General features: G+C 31.1%; 1 protein-coding gene across 9 annotated transcripts in view; it reads left to right on the forward strand.

Annotated features, from left to right (window-relative positions):
- Window positions 1-24566, forward strand: part of ICE2 (interactor of little elongation complex ELL subunit 2) — a 57597-nt gene that overhangs the window by 18820 nt on the left and 14211 nt on the right. For all 9 annotated transcript variants that reach the window (XM_012543008.3, XM_031955448.1, XM_031955449.1 and 6 more), the window contains 9 exons: window positions 1101-1238; window positions 5826-5948; window positions 6169-6328; window positions 8841-9022; window positions 9300-10281; window positions 11373-11551; window positions 16245-16374; window positions 20798-20882; window positions 22555-22605. In XM_012543008.3, coding sequence (XP_012398462.1) covers window positions 1101-1238; window positions 5826-5948; window positions 6169-6328; window positions 8841-9022; window positions 9300-10281; window positions 11373-11551; window positions 16245-16374; window positions 20798-20882; window positions 22555-22605 — 2030 coding nt within the window. The remainder of the gene's footprint in view (window positions 1-1100; window positions 1239-5825; window positions 5949-6168; window positions 6329-8840; window positions 9023-9299; window positions 10282-11372; window positions 11552-16244; window positions 16375-20797; window positions 20883-22554; window positions 22606-24566) is intronic.

Genomic DNA, 24566 nt, shown 5'->3' on the forward strand with positions numbered 1-24566 from the left:
CAGCTTTACAATTAAATTTTCATGTTATATTAATATTTTGCAAGCAGTTTAGTTTCCAGTTAAAATCAAATATAACTCACTTCACCAAAGAATTCAAAATGGAGGAGATACCCATCAGTTGAGAAGCGGCTAAAGAAGTTGTTTATGATTATGATATAATACTATTGTACTATAAGAAATGATGAGCAGAATGATTTCAGAAAAACTGAATGTGAAATAATGCAAAGTGAAGAGCAGAACCAGGAGAACATTGTATACAGTAACAATATTGTGTGGTGATCAACGTCAATGTCTTAACTTTCAGTAATACAATGATCTAAAACAATTCCAAAGGGCTGATGAGGAAAAATGCTATCCCCTTTCCTGAGAAAGAATTGATGGCAGTCTGAATGCAGGGCTAACCATCCTTTTTTTTACTTTGTTTTTCTTGGGATTTTTTTTTTTTTTTTTTTTTGGTCTGTGTTTTCTTTGACAGTATGACTAACATGGAAATGTTTTGCATGATTATACATGTACAACCTATATCCCATATTTCTTATTTTCTAAATGAAGGGAAAGAAAAAGGAAGGAAGAAGAGAATTTGGAATTCAAAATTTTAAAAGATCAATGTTAAAAATTGTTTTTACATGTAATTGGAAAAAACAAAATATTTTAAAAGTTAAAAAAATTCATCTCCTGTTTTTGATACTTTGGGTAACATGATTTTAAAGTCACCTCATGGTGTTTTTATCTTTTTAAGCAATATTTTAAAATCCTTTAGTTTCTCTAATTGTCTCAGTAGCCAGTAAAAAAAAAAAAAATCATTTTGTATTTGATTACATCAGCAGTCTGAATAAGTTTTCTGTTAGTTTTAGAATTTTAAAAATTTATCTTTATAATGGGAAATTAGACTTGAACAAATTAAGATAAGAATAATCAGAATATGGATAATGGATGTTAACATGACTTTTTATATTCATTAAGTTTTATTTGGAATTACGTTTAGTTATACTGATATTTTATCTTTATTTTTAGACCTGCAATAATTATGCAAATTGATTTACTTTTGTGACATTTTTAGAAAAATAACTATATGCATATTTGATCTTGTTTTCTTATAGCAATTTTTAAGTGCTTCAATTGAACAAGTAAAAAAGTATCCTGAAATTTACTCCCTCCATGAAATCACTAGCTTAATGGGATTCCTCCCAACTAGAACAGAGATGGGATTAAAATTAGAGAAAACTGTCCTTGCATTGGTAAAGTATATTTGTACTTTGAGTATTAATATTTTGTTGTTTTTTATTTTTAATTTTTTATATTTTGTTTTTTAAAGTTATTTCTGTGCATTGAATATAGACTTGATCTTATATTTTAAAAGGGTTTTGATATGATAATAGGATCTATTTTTTTTTTCAATATTTAAATGGATCAGCATATCTCCTCCCTTCATGTGGACTGTCACTTTATTCTGTATATTTTTTGTCTCTGTCTTATAAACATTTATAAAGAATCTAATATGCTAAAAGTCTTTTTAATTCTTCAGTTTCTTAGGAGCAGATACATATCTAATTTTAATTCTCACTATGTGGTTAGATACATATCTAATTTTAATTCTCACTATGTGGTTAATCCACCTCCTTTTTCCAGTTATTCATGTTCTAGTTATAAAGTAGTCACTACAATAAGGAGTCCAAAGAGCAGAAACCACTTCAAATAGAAAATCTTATATCCTTGCCAAGTGGAGAAACATATTTTCTAGGATTCAGCTAAATTTAGTATACATTTATTAAGTGCCTACTTTGTGTCAGGCCTGTGTTAAATGCTGTTAATAAAAAGAAAGACAGTCTTTACTGTCAAGGAGCTTACAATCTTATGGGGAAAGAAACTGAAAAAGAAAAAGAGGGACCCTCAGGGACTCTCCAAAGTGGGGTCATGCTGAATCAAGGAGCCTAACGAAGCAGAATTGGTGATGGAGAATAGAGAATTACCTGGAATCTGTTCTGGTTTAAAATAATTTCTAAGAACTCAGAGAATGAGGGTGAAAGATTTTGAATAGTATTGGCTCTAAAAAAAAAGGAAGTAATATAGAGAAAAAAGGTAGTAGAAAGCCAGATGATCTCAAGGGCATTTGAAAATGAAAATTAGAAAAAAAAAATCAATTGATGAAAAACTGAACAAATCTGTAGGTATTTTTGTAACAAATTCTTTTCTTCATCAATGACAGTGGAAAACCATATTAGGAATATAGCATCTAGATTTCCAGTATGTTACATTAAGAAATGGTAAGGCAAAACTAGGAATAGTAGGTGGATCTGACCAAGTACAAACAGAAAAAATTGGTACCAGAAGACATTGGATTTGAGGCTCCAAGTGCATTGGGCACGAATCTGATTAATTGGTTAAAATCACAGATGGCATTACCACTCCAAGAAAGTGATTGATTGTAAATCAAAAACTATTAAGAAGAGCCTTTTTTCTCATCTTGTAAAATTTTTATGAGAATGATATACATGATATATCAAAGATATACTTGATGAAAACATGAGAAGAAAACAACTAGGCTTTCACAAATGAAATTCTATAGCAGACCACATCTTCATAATTGAATAATTGACAGAAAGATGTAGAAGATAAAAATCCAAATTCTTTTGAAACAAATTTGGTTCTTTTTGTTTGTTTTATTTCATTGCCAAATAAAATGAGCGTTCTATATGCACAATAGGTCTGAAAAGGATTGTACATGTAACTGGATATATAATATATATTATATTTCTTTAAAAATATATAAAAAATACAAATTTCAGAACTATTCTGCTTATGTGCGATTCTTTCTACCTTTCCTTCACTTCTATAAATTTGTTAATGGAATAAAATTTTATTTTAAAGGGATCCAGAAGTTTTCTTCTTATGTATGTTGAGGTTATCCAAAATGTGTTAGTTAAAAACCATAGGAAAACTTTAACAATTCTTTGGTTTTCTAAAATGATAGATTTTTATTGAAATTTCTTGTTTTTCTATCACTGATGTTTCTTCCTATGTCCACATTCCCCCTCTCAGCGCACCTCTCATAACAAATGATTATTTCAAAAGGGAAAAAATTGTTCATTAAAAACCAACTAATACATTGAAAAAAATAAGTTAATATTCCACTGCCATGGACCTCTGCTACTTCTAAAGGATGGGAGAAGTTCTGTTTCTTACATCTTTTCTTTGAGGTCAAACTTGTTCTTCATAATTTGACAGTATTCAGTTTCAATTTTTTTGTGGTGATTGTTCTTTCTGTTTGCATTGTTGTGGTCATTGTATATGTTATTTTCATGGCTCTATTTACCTTACTTTGTATTAGTTTATATAAAACTTTACATACTTCTTTATATTTATCATGTTTGTTGTTTTTTATATCATTGTAATATTATTCCATTAAGATACCATAATTTATTTAGTCATTCTTCATTTGATGGTTTATGTTGTTTCCAGTTCTTTGCTATCACAAAAAGTGCTGCTATAAATATTTCATTGTTCTTTGATTCTTAATATCCAGTGAATCATAAAATCACAATACAGATTCACTTGAGGTGTTTGCCACCATTTAGAAGAATTTCACTTCAGAGTCCAAATTCAGCAGGGATTTCCTTGAAGATTGTGAAGTTCCTCACAAGTTTCTTACTGTAAATGAGAGCTACAGTCATTTTAGAAAAATGACTGGCTTAAAAGTTCACAATGGAAAAAGTAAAATGAATGAAGAAATCCTATTTCCTGTATTATAATATACGATTTATTAGATAATCTGTAGAGCTAGTTCATAGTACATTTTTCTTGGTTTGATACTTCAAATCAGTGGTTCTCAAAGTATGGTCTAGCGAGTCCTGGGGATCTCTGAAATCCTTTTAGAGGGTCTACAAATTCAAAAATAGTTTTTATTTCCAATATGGTAAATGTCTATAAATATAATCCAGATAAACAAAAACGCTTTGGAGATATCCTCAATAATTTTTAATAGGATAAAGATACTGAAAACAAAAGTTTGAGAACCACTGCTTCAGATAGATAGTAAACAGAGCCCAGAGTTGAGTAAGAGGAAAAGAATAGACTGGAATACAGCTGGAAGAATATATAATAGTTTTACCCATCCCAAACTGTTTGATGAAACAAAAATCCACCAGTATTCTTCTGATTGTGTTATATGTTAGCACATCTTGAAACATCACAATCTCTGAAGAATATCATATGACACAAAGAGAAATGATAAGCCTGAAGAAACTATAACATAAATATGTAAGAAACAGTGTAAAAATAACTAGGTAGTCTGATTGCTGATTCAAAAAGAAGCAAGACTATCCTTGTAGTGAATCCTGTGAGGGATCACATACATAGGGCTACATGTTGCACAGGTACCTAATAAATTGGGCACCTATGGAGAATTTATAAAATAGGTGAACAAGAGCAAAATAGGATGAGAAATCATGGGTCAATAGCAATATGCACCATTGGAAAAAGATAATATTTGTATAGTGGTTAGTTCAATGCCTTGCAAATAGTGGCTGCTATGTAAATATTGTCCTTCATTTTTCTCCCTCTTACCCCCATCAAATATTAAAATGTCTTTTTCACAAAAAAGATTTTTCCCAACAACTGGACCTTTTCATTATCTATTCTCCATGCTTACTATTCTTTCCCTTATTTCATTTTCTGGCTTCCTTTAAACCCCAGCTAAAATCCTACTTTTTTCCAAAAAAGCTTTTCCCAATTCCCTTTAATGCTAGTGCCTTCCCTCTGTTAACTTCATTTTATATTTATACATACATTCACATGTATACACATAGACATACACATATATAAACCTTATTTGTACAAAATTATTTGCATGTTGTAAATTACCCTGTGAACTCCTTTAAGAAGAGGTACTGGGCTTTTTTTGGGGGGGAGGGGGAGTGTTGTATCCCCAGTGAATAGCACAATGCCTGGCACATAGTAAGTGCTTAATAAATGATTTTTGATGGATGTCCTTGTTGATATTTTTCACAACACTTCTTCATGTACAGATATTTATAGCTTTTCCATCTTTCCATTTGGGTTGTATAGATTTGATTAAAATGGATAAATGTTTAGCACAACTAATATACATTGAGAATCCATTATAACCTGTGTTCCAACACACTCTAATATAGTTTGCTATGATAGAGAAGGAAGCTAGATAGACTGTAGAAAAAGGAAAGAAATTTGGCTTGATATTGTTTTGTACATCTCTTTTTTGACTACTTCCAAAGAGAGAGATATTCTAACATATCCTCCAGTAAGGAACCTAGTGGCATTTATTAGGTAGACAGGGACTTGCCTTACCATTGTAATCCCCACAGTCCTTCAAATAAAGGGAATTCTTGTAGTAAAACCTGGAAGCTCAAGCCATATTTCTGAGGCCTCTCCATCTTCCCTACCCCCTCAATTTTCTATCTTAGAAATATTATTTTCCTTGTTTTCATTGAGACATTTAGTCTTTGATGTTAGCATCATTGGGGTTATAATATAGATAATACGGTACTAAGTACTGCATTGATTCTTATGGTAACTTTTTTCCTTTGAAGAGTTGCTGCCCTGATCCAAGTACTGATTCAGGGTCAATATAGTGGAAAGATAGAGACTATCTATATTCCTAATTTGCATTTGCCTTTCTTTTCATAGAGATCCTTTGCTTAAAGAGTTTTACTAACATACTCTGGCTGTGTTGAAGAAGTTAAAGAATTCAGTTTTATTTTTCTGTGATGAGAAAAATGAGGGTTTATTAAGAAAAAAACTTATATCACCATCTTTCTAGTAAAACATTAATTTTCCCTTATGTTATTTAGGGTAATGTAAAGTTTGCAAAATTATCATTTCCTTTGATGCCTGCTGAGTTGCCACTCTCCATAGATTATAAATCTACATCAACTATTGATACACCAGAGCAGAAAGCTGCTGCAATACATTATGTGAGTAACCCTTAACATGACTGTCCTAGGATGTTTTATAAGTAAATTAAATATATGCAAATAATTATTTGTCTTTTGTGCATCTATTAGAAAGGTTTCAGAGATTTTTAGGTTAATTGCGCTTGAATTTATTTCTCCTAATTTTTCTCTGCATTTTTTTTTATATTTAATTAATAAAGAAATGTGTTATTCAAAGAAATAACTGAAATTTCTTTTTCAGGATATTAGTACAGATCCAAATGCTGAAAAACTTGTGTTGAGATATCATCCTCAGATAGCTCTCACCAGTCGATCCTTATTTACCTTGTTGAATAATCATGCACCTAATTATAAAGAACAATGGGAAATTCCAGTGTGTGTGAAGATCATTCCAATTACAGGTTTGTGATTTCCCTCACACTGATTTTGCTAGAGGAGAGGGAAGAAAATATTTTATAATTATATAAACTTCCATGGCTCTTTTCAAATGCTCTAAGCAAGATAAAAATCTTGGTTTTAAGTCTTGTTGAAGGCATCAGTGGATATATATATATATATATATATATATATATATATATGTGTGTGTGTGTGTATATATACATATATATATATTCATATATAAGAATAATAATATATAATGTGTATAGCTACAAAATGTATCCATTTGAATCTGATTAGTTTTGTTTTACCTTTCCTTTTTTGTTGATATATAATGTTATATAATTTGTTCATATATAATTTGTTGATATAATTTTATGTATGTATGCATATGTATTTTTTAAAGATTTTCCTTAGTTTATTTAGTGTCTTCCATGTTTCTATAAGTTCCTCATTTTCCTTTTTTTCTTAGAGTGCAAAAATATTTTTAAAATTAGTATCAAGTAATTTTGATCTTAGTTTGGTATGTTTTGCTACCTAGAGTAAGTTTCCCCTTAATTACCATCATTTTTCATCATCTCTCTGAAGAGTTGTGCTTCCAAATGAATTTTATGATTTTATCTGGCTCTAAAAGTAATAATTTGATATGGCAATAAGTCAATTTTTGGGGGAGTATCATCATTATTTTTTTGATAGGATCCAACCATGAACAATGAACATTATTTTTAATTTGTTTTCCTTAACTTCTATAAACAGTATTTTCTACTTGTATTTATATAAGTCTTGATCTGTCATGGTAGATTGACTCCCAGATATTTAATATATTTTGTTTTTATTTCATTTTTTGTTTACTTCTTATTCTTTTTGTGTTAACTAAACAATTGCCAATAAGCATAAACATTTCAAAACAAAAAACAAGGTAGAATTTTTTATAAGAAATTGAACATCAGTTTTCTTTAAAGACACACAAATATATATAAATATATTGTTTAACAGGACAGTTACAGAATTGTTCTGTTTTGCAGTTCTTTATTTCCTTTCTTTGTATTTAAATATTGGTGCTTTTTATGACTCTGATTACCTACTAATCTACCTTAATACCCCCTCTAAGATGAACCCTTCCTTTTGAATATTTTCGTTAAGTAAAACAAATCAACACATTAATGATTTCTGAAATGCATATTGTGATCCTTTAACGTGAAACAGATAATTTTATATTTGGTGGTGATAGGGAACAAGTGAAAAATTTTTTTGTTTTAAACAATATGCACAACTAGACCTACATTTTAGGTTTCAGTTTGAGAGGCATATGGGACATCCAGTGGGAGATATGAGATTGGAGATGAGGAGAGAGATGAGTCAGACAGGAATACAACCTATTTAGAGACTGACTAAAGAGAACCATAGAATGTAAGAGACTAAAAATGCATGAAAGAGAAGAGTGAAATAGCTAGAACTAGAAAGGGTCTGGGGGAGTCTAAGGGTAGTGTCAGGAGAGCCCATTTTCTTGTCTGCTCTCAGTGGACTCACAAATTGTGCAAAGAAATATGGTTCTGGAGAATGTTATGATCTTATACTGAATTTTGTTTACCTCTGTGTACTGTTTTAACATAGAGCCTTGAATATAATGGATGCTTAATTTGTTTTATGAATTTAGATTTGTTGATGGTTTTATCTGCACTAATTTTTCTAGTGGTTATCTGAAACTATAAGGTACTATGCTTATTTAAAACTGAATTGATTTAATCTATCTTAAAATCATCACAAACTTTCCTCAGTCAAAAATAAGTTGTCCTCTATTTTCAAGGAGAAAAACTGATGGCAAAGTCATTTTATAGTTTTCTAGACCTTGTTCCACCTCATTACTGAGAATAGAAACAACCTCTAGAGAGAACGCAATTAACATTGAGTTGGGATAGGGAACCTATCTATGTTAAATTGTGAAATGAAATGCCCTCCTTCCTGGCTAAAACATTTTTTACGCTATACAGTAAGCAAAATGTTCTTGATGGATAATGACATTCACTATCTAGCAAGGAAAAAATTGATAGTAAAATAAAATTGTAATAAGTTTAGATCCTGAAATTTCCCCCCAGAAGTATGTTTCATTTAACATTTTAAAAATTGGACTACATTTAAGAGAACCATCTTTAATTCAGATCATATTAGAAAACCCAAAATGCCTTTTGTTCCAATTCCTTGTATGTGAAAAAGGTAACATATTTCTCTTGACAATAGAATTGTAGAGAAGGAAAGAGATCTTGAAGATCATCTACTCTAAATTTTTCCTTTTACAGATGAAGAAGTTTAATGACTTGCCCAAGATCTATCTCCATCTCTATCTCTCTCTCTCTCTCTCTCTCTCTCTCTCTCTCTCTCTCTCTCTCTCTCACACACACACACACACACACACACACAACTCGGGAATAGAACCCAGATTTTCTTATTTATTTCATTATTCTTTTTATTGTATAAACTGTGTTGCTACCCATCTTACTTGATCAAATAAACTGCCTTTATTTTCATTATCAAAAGGTTCCAAGTCAATGAAAATAATTTATATTGACTCACCTCTTCCCAAGAAAGAAATGACAGTAAGAGAAAGAAATCAAATATTTCATGAAGTACCATTGGATCTTTTGACAACCAAAACTTCGGCTATTCCTGTCTCTGCTGTATTTATGGATAAACCAGAGGAGAATATATTTCAGTGGGATGTAAGTGTTGCCTGGATGAGAAAATAAATTTATAAACATTTGACTTCCTTCACTTTTGTAAGTTTTAGACAATTGTAAAAGATGCCTGTATTTTATTAAGTAATATATGTCAGGTGCCACTGTGTTAGGTGCTTAGGATCCAGAAACAAAAATGAAATAGTCTTTACTTTTAGAAACTTAATCATTTTCAGTGAATCTTAAGACATTCCCACAAACCCTAATTTATAGGTTCACAGACTTTTTACTAATAGTGTGATGATGGTTCTATTTTATTAAGGTGCCTTCTGATATTAAGCAGTGCCGAAGAATTGAGACTTTTGATGATTTAGATCTGAGTTTTGATGAAGATGTTACAGAATTAGAAACTTTTGGAGTAACAGCTAACACACCATTAAAAACTTCAAACACATCAAGCCTTTCCACGTCATCTACTGTAACCAACCTTACCACAACATCAAGCACAGCAACTGTTCCCTCTAATCCTATAAGTTTATCAAAGATTCTGATGGAACAATTGAAAAAAGAGAAAGAATTGGTGACCAGTGTAAACAGTGGGCCAGAAGAGCAAAAAATTAAAGATAATCAGGAACTTTCATTGTGTGACAATGTTCTAGATGCTAAAAAAGCACAGTTGTATTTGTCTGGTAATGAATCAAAGCAATCTGAATGTGATTCCTCCTCATCCAAAGACTTTGAAAAAGAAAAAAGTGAATTAAGTGAAGAAAATGATACAACTTCAGATGAAGAATGTGGTACTAATAAACTAAAGGTCCTAGAGAAAACAAATACTTTTAAAGAAAAAATTGATATATCAGAAGCAAGTAACGTTCAAAGTGCTTCTTGTAATAGTGATACAGATGAAGAACGTTTAATTATTGACATAGAATGTAAAAATCATGATAATACCAAGCAAGAGATTCCTGTCCTTAATTCAAGTCCTGTGCTAGATACTCTAAGATCTCCTGGGCCTATTCAAATTTCTTCTGAAAACATAACTGATGCTCCTTGTAGTCACGAACAGAAAAAATGTACTATAAAAAAGTCTGGTAAAAGATTATATAAGAAATTCGATCCAGTTGGACAAATTTTAAAAATGCAAAATGAACTCTTAAAACCAACGTCAAAGAAAGTCCCTGAGCAGGCCTTTCTGAATCTGGAAAATTCTAAACCCCCACCAATAGTCCTTGCTCCTGAACAACCAGGCACTTCTACTGATACACTTAAGTCTAAATGTTCTTTATTTCAGAAACCAAAAGGACGTGAGTAGGCATTTATAATTTTTTTTTCCCATATGACATTTGTAGCAAATAGTTTTCCTTGCCCTTTTCCCTCACATACTTTCTTTATTTTCTTCTACAAACTTCATATAAAATGTGATATTTCTTGTTACTCTTGTTCCATTACTTATTGTAATACTTCTATTGAGCTTTAGTTTCCTTTGTATAAAATAAGTGGGCTAATTTAAACCAGCAAATTTTAGATTGTATATTATTCAGATAAAATATAAGTGGTCTAAGGGGTTCCACAAAAAAAAAAAAAAAAAAAAGGTCGTAATGGCAGACAAATATAGTATCTATTTTATTGTTTTTGCTGATCATGTTCAATATATACTTTCACTTCATGGGTAAAAGCATCACAAGTTGGTTAAAATAATAATACAAGAGAAAAGTTGGCTTTGTATTGATTAGAATCAGGATTTGAATGTACCCAATAACAATCATTTGTTTTGATTGTTCATCAGTCTTGGTGTAGTGCCATTAAAATAATTAATTTTCATTTTTAATTACTAAGTTTTTCTATCAATACTCCCTCCTATATAAAATTAGATGTGCATGTGGGTATAACTAATATTCCAGAAAAATCATTTCTCTTAAAAGAAAGAAAATATATGAAGCCAGATTGTCTTTCTTATATTTTATATGAAAATAAGAATCGTATTTGAAAATGACTAGATTTAGAGTTAGGAAGGGACCTCAGAGACTGAGGAAACTGAGGCCCAATATGGTTAAGTGAGTTGCCTTTAGTAGTAATCGTGAGGGGTGGCAATTTAACTGAGATCCTCTAAATCCAGAGCCAATGTGCTTTTTTTCTATAAGCTTTAAAGCCTTCCATTCTACTCTTTCTCAAAGATTGTTCCCAAAAAAGAAGCAGAAATAGTGGTAGAATTTGTAACAGAAAATGGACACATAAAGTGGAAAAGAAAATATTTTATAGGTAATCCTATAGATAATTGAATCCATTATATCATCTTGTGATTTGTATCAATGAAAACATATTGTTATAATGCAAAAATCTGATAATTCTTAATGAGTACATACACAGCCTAATGATCAAATCTGTTACTTTTAAGGATTATTACCACACAGCCTTCAGATGTTTGTTGAAAACAAATCAGAATACTTAACACCTCAAGAAGGAAATCTTGTTTATAAGTTATTCAACTTTCAAGATCTCCTATTACTTGTACGTTGTGGTATCCAGAAAGTAGAGACAAGGCCACGTTCCAAAAAACGGAAAAATGTTAGAAGGGTAAGTAATTATTGGAGAAAAAGGAAGACTTGAGTGACAGAATAGTATAATATTAGGTGCACCCAGTTTACAATCCGAGGTCTTAGATTCAAAAGTTATCTCTGTCTCTTGCTCATATTTGTGATTTTGAGAAAATTACTTAACTTTCCTGGGATGTCCTCAGTTTTCTCATCTGTAAAATATGAATTTGAAACGTCTGGACTTTTAAGGTCTTCTTCAGCTCTAAAGCTACAATTTAGTGTATAAACTAACAAATACAAATGATGCTTTTGGGTTTTTTTAAGTTTAAATTATTTTAGAACTTTCTCTAAGACCTTTAAGTTGTAGAGCAGGTGGCAAACTGCATTTATATAGAATTTTCTTACTAGAAGTTCCCTATTGCACTAAGAAAATCACAAGTTTAGACAAAATAAGGGCATATCTATAATAACTTTTTTTTTAGGATGAGATACTTTTTGATGAACAATTTAAGTTACTTAATTATACAGAGATTTCTAAAGCATGAATTTTTTGGATAAGGCATCATAATTGTAAGTTTAATTAAAATGGACAGAAAACTACTTCGGTGAATTTAAAGTTCATATTGTTGTATAGAAAGTCCTTAATCTTATTTCTGTTAAATTTAAGGACTGCTTGTACACATATGTAACTTCTCCAAATCTCTGAAAATACTATTGCTCTGGAATTCTTACAGTTATATTGAAATAGTTATTTCTTTTTCTTAAATAAAATAAAGTTGTTTTCTGTCATAATAAAAGAATAAAGTATGCTGAGTAACCAGATGTTTGGTCAACTGTTTGACACAGGGATTCTGATTCCATCTATGCCACTAACTTATCTTGTTTAGCAAATAGTCACACAGGGTCCTTTAATATTTGCTGTGTCATTATATTTTAAGATATAATCTCTTAGCAATTATTCTTTTTACATCCTGGGAATAAGACCAAGCTGGTATCATGTATTGGTGACAGCAGTTTAGTGGTTAGACTTTATCTCACAAAATTACTAGATATGCTTACTCTAATTTAGGTTATGTAATATGCTTTCTTGATATTAACAATGGAGTTTGGTGTTTTTCACATCTCTTAATTTCTTCCTTACTTTCTTTTGTTTGTTTTGGATTTTTGATTTTTTTTTTGTTTTTGTTTTTTTTTGGAGACATTTGGGGTTAAGTGACTTAAAGGTCATATAGCTAGAAGTGTTAAGTATCTGAGGCCTTATTTAAATTCAGGCCTCCTGACTCCAGGGCTGGTACTCTATCCACTGTGCCATCTCGCTGCCTCCTCCTTACTTTAGTTTGAAGGAGAGAAAATGTGAATATATTAGAAATATCAATTCTGATAGTTTTTTCTTATCATTGGTACTGTTTCTAAATTTTAGAAAACACTTTTTCAGAAAGGTTTTGAACCGAATTTAGATTTCACCTATGGATTTTTGCAATAGAAAGTCAAAAAGTAATAATGTTACTAGTTTGATACAGTTTAAAAGAATTAATGCAAGTCTGCATTAAAAAATTATTTAGACCTACTTACTGCATTTTAAAACTATTTCTATACTCTAAAATGATAGTTTTATAGCATAGCAAAAGTAATTTTTGACAGTAGTCATGCCATTAAATTAAGTTTTAGAGTTTGATCTTTTTGTTTGGTTTAAATTTTTCTTGTCACATGTGATTTCTTTTAGGGTCAACCTCATTTCTTTCATTTCCTGGCCTGTGAGCCCCTATCCATTTGTATTGTGTGCCATATTACTGGCACATAGAAATGGTTGATGGCCAGCATCCCTTTAAGTAAGAATTTTCCAATTGTCATTGGAATAATGACTTCAATCTAGAAAGAAAAAATTGGTAAGGAAGTTGCTCTACATTGACTAAAGAATTTGAACACATCTTTTTCCAATTAAAAAAATGGCATGATATTAACATAGAAGCAATTAAGAACCAGCTTATCAAAATTTAACAGGAAGGTTATTAGTATATTTATAATATTAGAAACTTTACTAGTCTAGATAATTTAAAAGCCAGCACTTGTTTACATTCTAATAATGCTCTTTAAACAACCAACATTTATTCCCTAAAAGTAAACTTGTTTAGACAAGACTTTAAATTATGAAAATTCTTGGCTCCTGGCATACAAGAAACTGAAGTCTATCTAAGTTGCCTCTCTGGTTTTTACCATGTTATTTTTCCATATTTTTCCACTTATAGCTAGTATTTTAGACCTTGGTGCAACTTCATTTTCCTCTATTACCTTCCTAATGTAATCACTTAAATAATCTGATTTGTGTTTTATAATCATTCGGAAGTGAAATTAAGAGAGTAACCACCACAAATGTTGGAATGAACTACAGAGGCTTAATTTGACCCATGTGATATAAAGTATGGAACATACTTATTTGTTTCATGTTCAAATTTCTGAATATAGCTTAGTATAATTTCTTTTAGTGAAATTCAGATGAAGTGATCTTGAATGTCCTAATTTTAGCAGTGTTTGTCTAAATGAGTCTAGTTTCATAAAGGCTTTATTCAAAATGTGAAATTCATAAGACTGATTATTTCAAATGTATATATGGATTTTTTAGGAACAGAACAGAAAAGGCCAAGTACTGGGTAATTTTGAAAGAAAAAAGTATGCATTAGGATCTCATGAGGGAGGGCAGAAAGTCTAAAACCTATAATGAGAATTTTATTTGTCGCAGATTAGAGGAAATAGAGGGAAAGAAATCCAAATAAAGTTATCCCTTAGAAAAATAAGAGCCCGAAGTTATATCTAAGAAAAAACACAAATGTTAACATGACAGTTGTAGCTATATTCAAAACATTATTTAAAATTTTTAAATGTTGTCATAAAGTAATTCTAAATATTTTAAATAGTATGCTTTTTCTTTTCTCCTACCTGGAGATGGCAGTAGAGGTCATAGAACTAGATATAGTTTTCTGTACAAATATTCTTAGTGAGCCCTTTTCCTCCCAAATGCCAAACCCATAAAAATAGTGCCTTTGTAAAGTTATTATACTTGTTTTAATTATTTAAAATTTTTTTCCCTTTTAATTTTCTTTTAATTGAAATTTATCAAGGAATTCAGAACTCTGGTCAATAGAATTTTTTATTTTGCTTCTATCTTGACTCTACCATTGTATGACTTTGGGCAGGTCACCTTACCTCTTGGAGTCTTATGACCAAAGTATCTCAGATGTCATTTTAACCAACTTAGACTTGTAGGAATATCTGTGACAATTTGACAAAGTAGTCTGTGTCTCCACTTTGCTTGAAGACTTCTTATATAGAACACTTTACCTCCTGAAACAATCCATTTCATTTTTAGCAATTCTAAGTTTTAGAAGCTTTTGTTCATATTATGCTGTTATCTGCCTCTGCATCTGCTATCTAGGGTCCCTAGTTCTGTCCTCTTGGGCCAACCAGAATAAATGAAATCTTTCCTTCCATTTCAGAGTCAAGCCATTAAGTATTTATTATGTGTCCACTGTATGTCCGCATTTTATTATAGGCTGTAGCTACAAAGAAATGCAAAAGCAGTCTCTGTCCTCAAAGAGGCAATTTCGTAGGGCCCACAACAGACCAACAGTTCTTGGAGATAATCTTAGAGGGAAGCCATTAGTATTGAGAGAGAGCAGGAAAGGCTTCTTGTAGAAGGCATGATTTTAATTGGCAGCCAGGAATTGGAAATGATGGAGATTACCCTAGTTTAGGAGCAGTCAGCAAAAATGTTTAAAGATGGGAGATGAAGGGTTAGGTGTTCAGGAACAGCCGGGAGGCCAAGGTCACATTTGGAATTGGGGGTAAAGGTAAGGGATAAGAAAAAGGAATGGGTCTGGTGTAAAGGAGATTAGAAACCAAACATGAGATTTTACATTTTATCTTTTAAGCAAAAAAGGATGTATTGAGGTAGGAGATATAAGAGGCAGAAGGACCTGTGCTTAAGGAAAATCAGTTTGACAGTTGAATGGAGGATAGATTGGGGGGTGGAAAAGACTTATGGCAGGAAATATTCAACAAGTTCTGGTATTATAGGAGTGAGGGGCTGAGAACCCATACCAAGATGGTAGCAGGACAAGAGAAAAAAAAGTTGACCTATATCAATGATGTTACAAAGGTAGAATGGAGAGGAATTGGCAGCAATTTGATTATTGATGGTGAAAATGAGGAGACAGTAATGATACATAGGTTGTGAAACTGGGTTACTGGGAGATAATGATTATAACCTTGTTCATAATAGTGAAACTTGAAAGAGAGGAGAGATAGGGGTAGAGGAAGGACTGGCAAAGAGTAGTTTTGGACATGTTGAGTTTAGGAGTCTATAAAACATTCAGTTTGAAATGTCCAGTAGATAGTGAGTGTATGAGATTAGCAGTCAGTAGAAAGGTTAGGCCTAGATAAAGATATCTGAGAATAATCTGCATAGAAATGATATTTGATTCCATGGCAGCTCATGAAACCACCAAGTAAAATAGTATACTTCTGACTTCTCTCTCTGTACTTCATCCTCACCAAGTCCCATCTCATAGATCTATGTAGAACCAATTTCCCTATTAATACCCAACATATCTTAATAGGGTTGTGAGAATAAAATGTATTTTATGTGCAAGTGCTTTAAAAATTATGACATATTTAAGGTATTTGTTGTAGCTAATAAGTAAAAAGCAAATTTCACTTGTTTATTTTTGTGTTTCTAGCAATCTCCAGTTTACATATTGCCAAAATTGGAGTATCAAGCCTGCTATGGTGTTGAAGCTCTTACTGAAAGTGAACTTTGTCGCTTATGGACTGAAAGTTTGTTACATTCTAACTGCTTGTTTTATATTGGTAAGTGTGATTCATATTCCTTTTGGATCATTGCCTCATTAGCATACAGTGACTTTTGTATTACCTTTTTGTTGCTTTTAACATTTTTAAAATTCTCTTGCTCTGGTTAATGAAAGATTTGTTTGCTGTCACTGCATTATTGTTAGGCAGGCAAGGTGACATTTTATAAAGATTTTCAGTAAAAATGTGTGGAATATTGAATAAAAAAATGAGTAAAACAAGATTTCTGTTTAGAAAATATAATTGAAATAGCTGTTTAGTTTATCAAGATTTTATTGATTTATGTAATTATTAGGTTTAATTGCTTTCTTCCTTCTCAAAAAGTGGTTAGAAATCCACCTACATTTAACTGCATTTCCTCTTTGCTTAGTGCTTTGTAAAGTAGACTATAAATGTGTTTGTTTTTGCTACTTTTTTATTGCTGCTAGAAATTTAATACGTACAAACTTTTTTTTCCCCACAACATGACTAATATGGAAATATGTTTTACATGATTGCACATATATGTATCTATCCATGCTTAATTTCTTGGGGAGGGTGAAAGTGCAGAGAAAATTTGAAACTCAAAATTTTTGAGGCTCATAGGTGGCACAGTGTGGATAGAGCACCAGCCCTGAAGTCAGGAGGACCCGAGTTTAAATCTGGCCTCAGATGCTAACACTTAACACTTCCTAGCTGTGTAAAACCTGGGCAAGTCACTTAACCCAAATGTCTTAGCAAAAAAAAAAAAAAAAAAAGTAAAAAAAAAAACCCTCAAAATTTTATTAAAATAAATTTTTAAAATTGTCTTAACATGTACTCGGGATAAAAAATAGAATACTTTTTTTTTTTTTTAAAGTTTACTTATGCAACTTTTGAAGCATTTCTATTAGCATCCATTTTGCTTGCTATAATTCATTCCACCTGGAGATTTATCTTGCATGGAAAGACTAAATCTTAATAAATGTTTATTATATACCAAGGTCTATAATAAGGTCTGGAGATTAAAAATAAAAAAAAAAATTCCTGCATTTAAGGAGCTTGCATTCTAATAGTAAATAAGTAAATGATTATAAGATATATAGAAAGTAAATAAAAGATAATCTTAGAAGAGAAGGCACTTTTAGCTGGGGGCGGAATGGGATTGGGACTAGGAAAGGCCTCCTTTTGAAGGTGGGATATAAGATAAGTCTTGAAGCAAGCCAGGGAAAGTAAGAGGTGGCAGTGGGGCTGAATAGTATTCAAGGCATAACAGAAAACCATTCATGGAAATAGAAGATAGACTATTTTTGTGCTGAGAGCATCAAGTAGAACAGGAAAGCTAGATTGAAATATATGGAGGGGGATTAATGTATTAATTTGGAAAGGTAGATAGGATCCCCAGAGTACTTTGTATTTCATCTTGGAATATGGAACCAGAAATGTTGTAGTTCAGAATGTTTTGAGACAAATTCAAACCTTTTCCACTATCCACTGGATACCCTATGTCTTAACAGTATTCTTTTTGAACTATGCCCACAATTGAACACAGTTCTCTAGGTAAAATTTTACCAGGGTAGAGTGGAGTGGGACTGTCACTTCCCTATTACTGTAAACTTTGCCTCTCTCAATGTAGCCTTAAGATTGTATTAATTTTTTAAAGGGGGTTGTGATATGACATTGATGACTCATTGGTTTTGTAAATCCACCAAAATTCCCTGTGTTTTTTTAAAGTGATAGCACTCAATTATGTCTCTCTCATCTTTTACTTGTGAAGTTGATTTTTTTTTTTTTTTGTGCCAAATGTAAGGCTTTTCATTATCTCTGTTCATTTTCATTTTATTAGGTTATCTTCAGTATTATAGGTTCTCAAGATCCTTTTGGCTCTTTACTCTTATCTTTCAGGGTATTAGCTATTCATCTCAACTTAGGGTTAACTTAAAATTTGATCAATATATCTACCATGCCTTTAAGTCACTGATTAAAAAAAAGTGAAACAGCGAAGTATACCATCTTCAAGAAACTTTCACATCAATACTACCAACCTCTTGTTACTTCAAAACATTCCTTTTTTTTGGGGGGGGAATATATATATATATATTAAACTTAAATACCAAATAGGAAAATTAAAAAAAAAAAAAAACCTGAATAAAAAAAAAGGAAAAAAATTGCCATGTTCACACAGAACATAAGAATATTTAAAATATAAAACAAATATTCAAGAAGGCCTATATAATAAATACAACACATTTTGCTCAGAGCTGTTCATCTTTTCTTTGCTTCTTTGTAGGTTTTCTTTTGTTCTCTGCACTTTATGCTTTATTCTTTTTTTCCCCTTTCTTCCCTCAAGAAGGCTACAATTAAGTACAGGTGTGTTTATACATACATTACACACATACATATCCACAAAATGTACATATGTAAATAAATATTACACACATAAGTACACATATACATCTATGAAAGACCATACTATGAATGTTCTCTGTTTCTCTGAAAATAGATAATATCCTTTGTAATTCCATATTTCCATGTTGTTCTAAATCCACCAACTCATTATTTCTTACACCACAGCAATATTCCAACCTTATAGTATCTAGTTATTTTACTATCACAGTATTGATTAATATGGCTGACATAGTGTGGTTTTCCAGTTTTTCTCTTTTGATTAAATCTATTTTAGTTTTAACTTTTCTGAGATTAATGATTACTGGCCCTGTTTTTGTTTTTTTTTTTCCTAAAAAATTCTACTCCTGATCATTGTTATTATGTTTGTGTATGTCTCTTTATTCCTAGCCTTATTGACTCCTCTGCTTTACTCTTGTACATACTACCTTGCCCTCTTATTACTTAGCCTACCTCCTAACCCTCCATGATCCTTCTGCTATCTTTTCCTCCTACCCTTTGCCTCTTTTTTTATCCCATTCCTGAAAATCTACACACATTATTTCATTCCCATTAATCTACACACACTTCTATACCCCCTTATCCTATTCCTTCCCCTTATTAATAAATTTAGAAGATTTTTATACCTTTTTAGATATATATGTATTGTTCCATTCCTGATGTGAGTAGGATTCCAAAACTACCAGGCCTCCTCCATCTAATTCTTTTGTCTCTTCTTTATTTCACACCTCACTTGTATAACTTAATTGCTCTTTTCCGACATTTTGCTTTTTAGAATGTTACCATATTCATCTCTATCCCAATCTTTCTTTTTAATTACCCACTTACTAATTATAGTCTTAGACATATGGTTTACATTTCCATGTCTAAAACATAGTTTGCTTTTATTGAAATTAATCTTTGATGTTTACCTCACATTTCTCTTAAATATTAAATATCAATTTTTTTTTATTAAGTTGAGGTCTTTTTGCAATAAGATCCCTGCAAGTCTGGCAATTCATTGAATGTCCTTTTTCTTTTTAAAATTTAGGATATGCTTAACTTTCCTGGGTACAATATTTTTGGCAACAACTCTAGTTCTTTTGTTCTTTGATATATACTGTTTCAAGACTGTGATTTTCCAGTGTAGTTGGATTATCTTAAACATATTTTAACAACCAAAATTAAATCATAAAAAGATCCATTTTTGGAGACAAACACAGTGAGTTTGCCTTAATTTGATATTACCCTGGACATTTTCACTAAATCTTAGTCTAATTTCTCATTGTGAAATAGAAGTGAAGATGTTTTTTTGCAGACCAGGCCAATGTAGAACAAGTTTTAGCACATCTTTTTAAGCTGAAAAGGCTTTAAGTATAGGCCTACAAACAGATTGTCAAAGAAGAAGCCTAGCTGAATTTAGACAGTCACCCAACGATTAGCTACCAAAATAATTAATAATAACTATTTATGTCCATAATAATTCAAGAAATTATCAGCTAAGGTGTGGTCATATTGTAGAGCAGAGGTGTCAGACTCACTGCACTTGCCAAACACTGGAGAGCAGTCAGAACCAGAGTAAATGTAATTGAGAAATAATTGACAAAATAAATGAAAATATAACACAACATAGATAACTTTTCTATCAATAAGTGGCCTGCTGACATCCATTTCTATTTAAGTTTGACACTATTTTATAGTGGGTATCAGTGAAATACCATGTATATCACTAAAATCATAGAACTTTGAATTAAAGATTGAAGAAATCTTTAGAGATTCAGCTTAAAAATAAAGATGTGTACAAATTACAAGTTTGATGTCAATTTGCTTCAATAGAAACATTTTTCTATTGGAAACATTTTCAGTCTGAAAAAACATAAGTTGATTAAGTCATTTTTAAAATGACTTTTAAATTAATTTGGAGTTACAGTACATAGGATGTTTTAAGGAGAACTGAAATAGTATTTATTAAGATTTAACCATTTTAAAGTTTTTTTAAAAACTAAATAGTTTTGGGGGGCTTTTTTTTTTTTTTTCATTTATGACAGCTTAAAAAAATAGGTTTGACCTGTATTTTCAGGACATATTGATGCATTTACATCAAAACTTTTTATGCTCGAAGAAATTCCCATGGATGTACTCAAAGAGAAGTTTGCAACACTCAAGTAAGATAACTTAATTTATTGTGGTAGGGGAAAAGTTAATTGATAAGACAATGACTTACTTTTGTACTAGTTACAAAACAAGAATAAAATGTGTAGAGCAGCTACCTCTGCTATTCCAGGAAGAAGACTTTGTAAATATATGTTTGAGATCACACAGAAGGGTCTGGTATGACCCACACCACTAGAAGAATGATGTAGGGGAAGTAAAGCCAGATGGCCACAGGAAAGAGAATAAGGTTATCACCACCTATAGAACTATCATGCAGATTGGGAACTGTATAACCTTTCTTCAGGAGGTTTTTTGGTTGTTGTTCAATAGTTTTAGTTGGGTCCAGTTCTTTGGAACCTCATTTATTAAATTCCATTTTATTTGAATATGAATTATCCAGTTTGTTTTTGAGCTTTTACTGTTAGTTGGTATGAGCTCATAAATTTATTTTAATTCATTTGTAACTATGTTTTGCCTTAGCTGAGATTAAAATTAATCTATATGTTAGAATGTAATTTTACATCTCTTGTTGGGTTTAAATTTGTACAGCAAGCCATATGAAAAGGCTGATTATTTTCTCTTGGAAACCAGAAGTTCTTCACTATCAACAAGTAAACAAATGATACTTGTTAAAGAGTAGATAGTGTTGTTAAGATGAATATAGGCATGATTAACACAAAAAAGGGAAAAAGAATAAAATCCAGTTAATTGCTTTTTCAATAAAAAAAATATACTATTGAAATAGCAATGTGTGCCATTCATATATTGCTGTGAGAAATATACAACAAAGAGAACCAGTATAGGTGAAGATTTAGAAAAGTGCAAAGCTGAATAACTTAATCCTGTGTTTCTCAGGCCTTGTCTCTTGACAGCATTTTCTGAATATAATAAAGCCTCAAAGCTTCAGCTTTTGGATTTGTTGGAGTCTTCCAACTAAAAACTTTATTTTGTTTCTTCACCCCTTTTGATAAAATTTGAGTCAATTTTCTTTTCTTTTCAAATATAAAAACCTTCCCACTTTGTTTTTCTTTTTTCTTTATGATCAAAAAATATACAGATAATACAACATCACATATTAAATTTGTTTTTTCCTTGTCTGTTTTCTTGTTTATTCCTCATCCTTCCTACAGAGCAGCTAATTTATTCCCAATTCTAATTCTTTTTTCATTCATTTTCAAGGTTTAATTTATAAAGGATAGTGGTTTTGTTTTTGTTTTTGTTTTTTTAGTAATTCTCTCCCAAATTGAAGTTCTTAGACCAATAGTGCTTCTTAAATGGATCAATGTTCTTTTTCAATATTTTAAAATACAATTTGAATAGGAGAGTGGTTTTTAGAAAACTTGATAAAATGATTTTTTCCACATTTATCCTGAATTCATACTGAACCAAACATATACAAGTAAAATTGTTCATCTGGCAGATGTTTGTTAAGAATTAAGTTAACCAGAGTGAATGTGCTATGATAGGGGCTGTATAAAATAGAAAGATAAATAACACATAATTCCTACTCTTAAGGAGTTTATAATCTGAGTCATTGTTTATTCCTAATTCAAATTAGAGATAATTTATTATTTTGGATTGTCAACAGTATTATCCTTTTTTATTAATGCAAATAATTGATTTGCTTTGCATTGTAAGGATTAGCATTGTGAACTTTATTTTGTATGTATTTATTCCTTATAGTACTCCAAATGCATTTAATGTTCTCCAGCATATTCTGAAGAAAATAAGTAGGTAAGCAGTTTCTGAATGTTACGTTTTTTCTCTGAATGTCTTATATAACCAAAACAAATAGTAACTATTAGAAATATGACATAAAAAAATCATCTCTAGGTATGTTTCAGTTAATTTAATTACTTTGTCAAAGTTTCAGGGAGTTTTTTTATATATAAATTATAATTACTATTCATTAATTAGCATAATTTGAGTTTTGAGTGTCTAGTCCTAGTTTTGGAAGGGATATAGAGCAGGGAGTTAAAGCAGTCCTATCTATATATCTGTATCTACCTATATCTTCTATAGATATTCCTATTTTTAGGATAAAAGCAAAGAATGAAGAACAGTCAAATTCAAAGAATTCTTTGTACAGTGTACATAATAGTAAGGCCACTCAGATAGGATCTCTGCTTTTCCTATAGAATACAATTTTTTAAAATAGAAAAGCAATTATACATATATGATGAAAAATTGTTGGCTGAAAAGAGCCTAGAATGCAAGATTTGGCAAAATTAGTCACAGATAGTATTTATATAATGCTTTTAAATTTGCAGAATGCTTTATATGCCTTAACTTATTCACTCCTCCCTAGAAGGTGAGCACTTTCCTATTTAATAGATGCAGGCCCAGAAAATGTGTCACACAGCCAGGCAGTGTTTAAGGCAAGATTCTAGTGCATTTCTTCTTGACTCACAAGTCCTGTCCTCTGTGCACTGTACCAGCTAGGTGCTTCATTAAATATGAAAGCATAAAAACAAATAAATTCAAGAAGTTGCTGAATTTATTTTTTAAATGCTAGATAAGGAAAAATGTCAAAACTGCTAGGCACAGCTTCCCCTGCACAGGAAGTCAGGGCAAGTAGAATCTATTGTCAGGAATACCAGAAATCAAGGACAGGACCAAAGTAGGGTCTAGTCTCCTCATTCAAGAGTTGATAAGTTAAGGCTTTAGGTTAAAGCTGAATCACAAATGAGTAGCTAATATATTAATAAGTATATGAAAATAGTTACCACCGTGGAAAAATAATTATGGATTAAAAGCTGCCTAAGGATTAGGGAACCTATAAGAAGAAACTAATTTCATAATAGCTATAAGAAAATCCTTCAAGTAGGGAAAAAATGGCTTGGCTGTAAGGACTACAAGAATAATTAAAAGAATGAATTAAAAAACGAAAGAAGAACTTTGGAGGCAAAAATTGGAATAATAGCTAAGAGCAAAACATGAAAAATGTGACTAGGTATCAAACTCCCTGCTGCAAAATAGAGTGAAGCAAACAAGTCACGGATTCCAAGGGAATGTATATAAGGTACTTATAAAACACAAAGTGATCTACAAAACAAGTTGAAGAGAAATTATTTAAGAGTAATTAGACTGCTTTTAAATCATGTCCAATCAAAAATACTGGATACTGGTTTTTTTTAATCATAAAAGAAATCTTCTTAGATCCCTTTACATCTGTTTAATCATAGAGTTAAATGGAAAATAATAAAAATTCCAGATTGAAAGAAACTCCAGATTGAAAGCACTTAGAAATGTCATAGCCAAAATTCAGAACTTCTAGGTCAAAGAAAAAAATTACAAGAATTAGAAAGTTCAAGCCCCAAGCAGTTTTAGTCATGATTGTAAGAATTTGTTGCTACTACTGCAAAAGTAGAGGAAATTCTTATAATATGATATTCCAAAAGGTAAAATGTAGTGTCCAGACTAGCTTTCTGATTTTAGCGGAGGAGTAGAAGAGGCAGGAGAGCCGCCAGGAGGATGATCAAAGATGGAATGTCTCTATTTCCAGTCCTCTCAGCCCTTAAATACTCAGTATGAGTACATCATTATAGCACACTTGTGTGTGAACTAGAGAACCATTACATCACCATGCTAATTTATTAAATATATGTGAACTAGAGAACCATCATCTCATTAATCACACTAAGTTAACACCCTGCTGTAAATATCTTTGCTTCAATTATACTTTTCTTAGAGTT

The sequence above is a fragment of the Sarcophilus harrisii genome, chromosome 2 (assembly GCF_902635505.1).
Source record: "Sarcophilus harrisii chromosome 2, mSarHar1.11, whole genome shotgun sequence".
NCBI lineage: Eukaryota > Metazoa > Chordata > Mammalia > Dasyuromorphia > Dasyuridae > Sarcophilus > Sarcophilus harrisii.